This window comes from Anneissia japonica, unplaced genomic scaffold (genome assembly GCF_011630105.1).
Source record: "Anneissia japonica isolate Jap-2015-1 unplaced genomic scaffold, ASM1163010v1 scaffold287708_len1499824_cov190, whole genome shotgun sequence".
Classification (NCBI taxonomy): Eukaryota; Metazoa; Echinodermata; class Crinoidea; order Comatulida; family Comatulidae; genus Anneissia; species Anneissia japonica.
In genome coordinates this window covers 864,879-866,977 of record NW_022752295.1, presented here as the reverse complement: position 1 = coordinate 866,977, position 2,099 = coordinate 864,879, and the positions used below count along the sequence as shown (strand labels likewise).

Sequence of the window (2,099 nt, the reverse complement as noted above, 5' to 3'; positions counted from 1 at the left end):
ATATATATATGTATATATATGTATATGTATATATATGTATATGTATATATGTATATATGTATGTATATATATATGTATATATATATATATATATATATACAGTTATAACTTATAACTGTCAAAGGGTAGGCTTTAACACAACTCAAGATTTTCAGATTTTATAACATATACGAATAAATGGTAGGCCTACCTAAGCGTACCACTGTGAGAACCACTAATCGAATAATACCCATAAGAAAGGCAGATAGGCCATGGAGGAAGAACAAACAATGATTTTCTTTCTCCGTGGTTAGACTGATCTATATTGACAACTTTAAGCTATTTATTAAAGTATTATATTGATTTCAATGTAGGTGTGATGGTCCTTCCGTTAATAATTGAAACACTTTTGTTGTCGCTCGGTTGGAAAGCTTCGATTCTTGTTCTAGCATCATCCTTTTTGTTTGTTGGTGTTGCCTTAGCGTTTATTTATCGCCTACCAGAGGATACGTCAACGAAAGATAATCAAGAGCAACATGATAATAAGTGAATATTTTTGTTATACTGTAGTTATATTTTTGTTATAGCATTTTATACAATTACCAGTATTATGATCATCATCATTACCATTGTAAATATCATGAGTATATTAATTATATAATTAATGATAATGTCATCATCGTTGTCATCATCATTCACAATATGCCTATCATAATCTGTTTTCATCATAATGATCATTAAGAAATTATCATATCCTCATTCATTATCATCATATACCAATCATTATATATATCATCATTATCGTTATCGGAATTATTATAATCAACAGTCAATATCTTGAACAGGACAAATCAGTAAAAAACACTGGTAAACATGTCAATTACATGTATCTCTTCACGCTACTTTCGAAGGTAAACTAACCAACTGCTTAATTACTATTTTAGAGAACAAATGGAAAAATTAAATGAAGATATGACACCAACTGAATCATCTCTTTCATCTACATCGCCGTCGTCACTGAAAATACAATTGTGGATCTATGTAAAAATGTTCAGCAGAGTGGAATGTTGGCTTCTTTCGATCGGGTTCTTTATCACCGCAGTCACAATTACCTTTACTTTTGTTAATATGGTACGATTTGAAGACGGACGAACTGCGAATCGAACATTTTCGCCTGTACGCATGCGCAATTGAGAATCTCGTGATGAAAATTAAACTGCGCAGGCGTATAGGCGAAAATGTTCGATTCGCGTGAATAAATGCAGCAAATGCAATTTAATGATACTGTGTCCTCAATTGTCTACTGTAGCAGCAGTAGGCAGGCGTACCTTTATGTTCACACAATTCAAAAATAAAAGAGGATCAGAACACCACTATACTTTTCTGAAGGAGCATTCGAGCAAGATGGGTACTGAATACCGGACCGTTTTTATCAACTCATCCGTGAAGACTAGACTACAAACCAATCCCTGGGCGGGCAGGCACAATGTTCCATGATCAATAACCTAAAGATGATTAAATTTTGAAGGGTCAAAGGTAAAAACTACTTAGCCTACAGCCAACATTTTTTTTCAGAAATTCGTCAGACTGAACAGTCGATTAACTTTCCACATAATACATGCGCCTTTACCGCTCGGCCAGGCTTCGTCTGATAAATAGGCTATGTATAGTTAGTAATTTTTTACACCCCTATAGTCCAACAACCAGTGAATCGAGCGAATCGACTATTTTACCGAGCGCATACGGATATTCTGAAAACGTTTGCTTTACATTGGACATGCGCAATTCAAACAATAAATAGTTGTCCCTAGAATAACAAAACCATAACTTTTTCTCCTTTTTTTCTAAATTGCTTCTTTTTATAGGGCAGTTTGATGAAAAGTAATGCTATTGGCGAAAGCAAAATCACTTATATTCTAACACTGATGGGAGTTGCAGATTTGGTTACAAGAGTTTTATTGAGTGCTGCTGTTAGTCATTTACCAATTTCCACCACACTAGCTTTCAGTTTAACCAGTATTCTTGCAACTATACCAACCTATTTATTGACAGTTTTTGGATCATATACCGGAATGTTCACACTATCAATGTGTAAGTCCCCAATCAATCCTCTTACTTTT

At 34.0% G+C, this 2,099-nt stretch overlaps 1 protein-coding gene across 1 annotated transcript in view; it reads left to right on the top strand.

Annotated features, from left to right (window-relative positions):
- LOC117122279 overlaps nucleotides 1-2,099 on the top strand; it is a gene marked incomplete in the record, with an annotated part of 11,830 nt that overhangs the window by 8,360 nt on the left and 1,371 nt on the right. Inside the window, 3 exon segments of the mRNA XM_033267821.1 lie at nucleotides 354-525; nucleotides 924-1,110; nucleotides 1,845-2,070. Coding sequence (XP_033123712.1) covers nucleotides 354-525; nucleotides 924-1,110; nucleotides 1,845-2,070 — 585 coding nt within the window.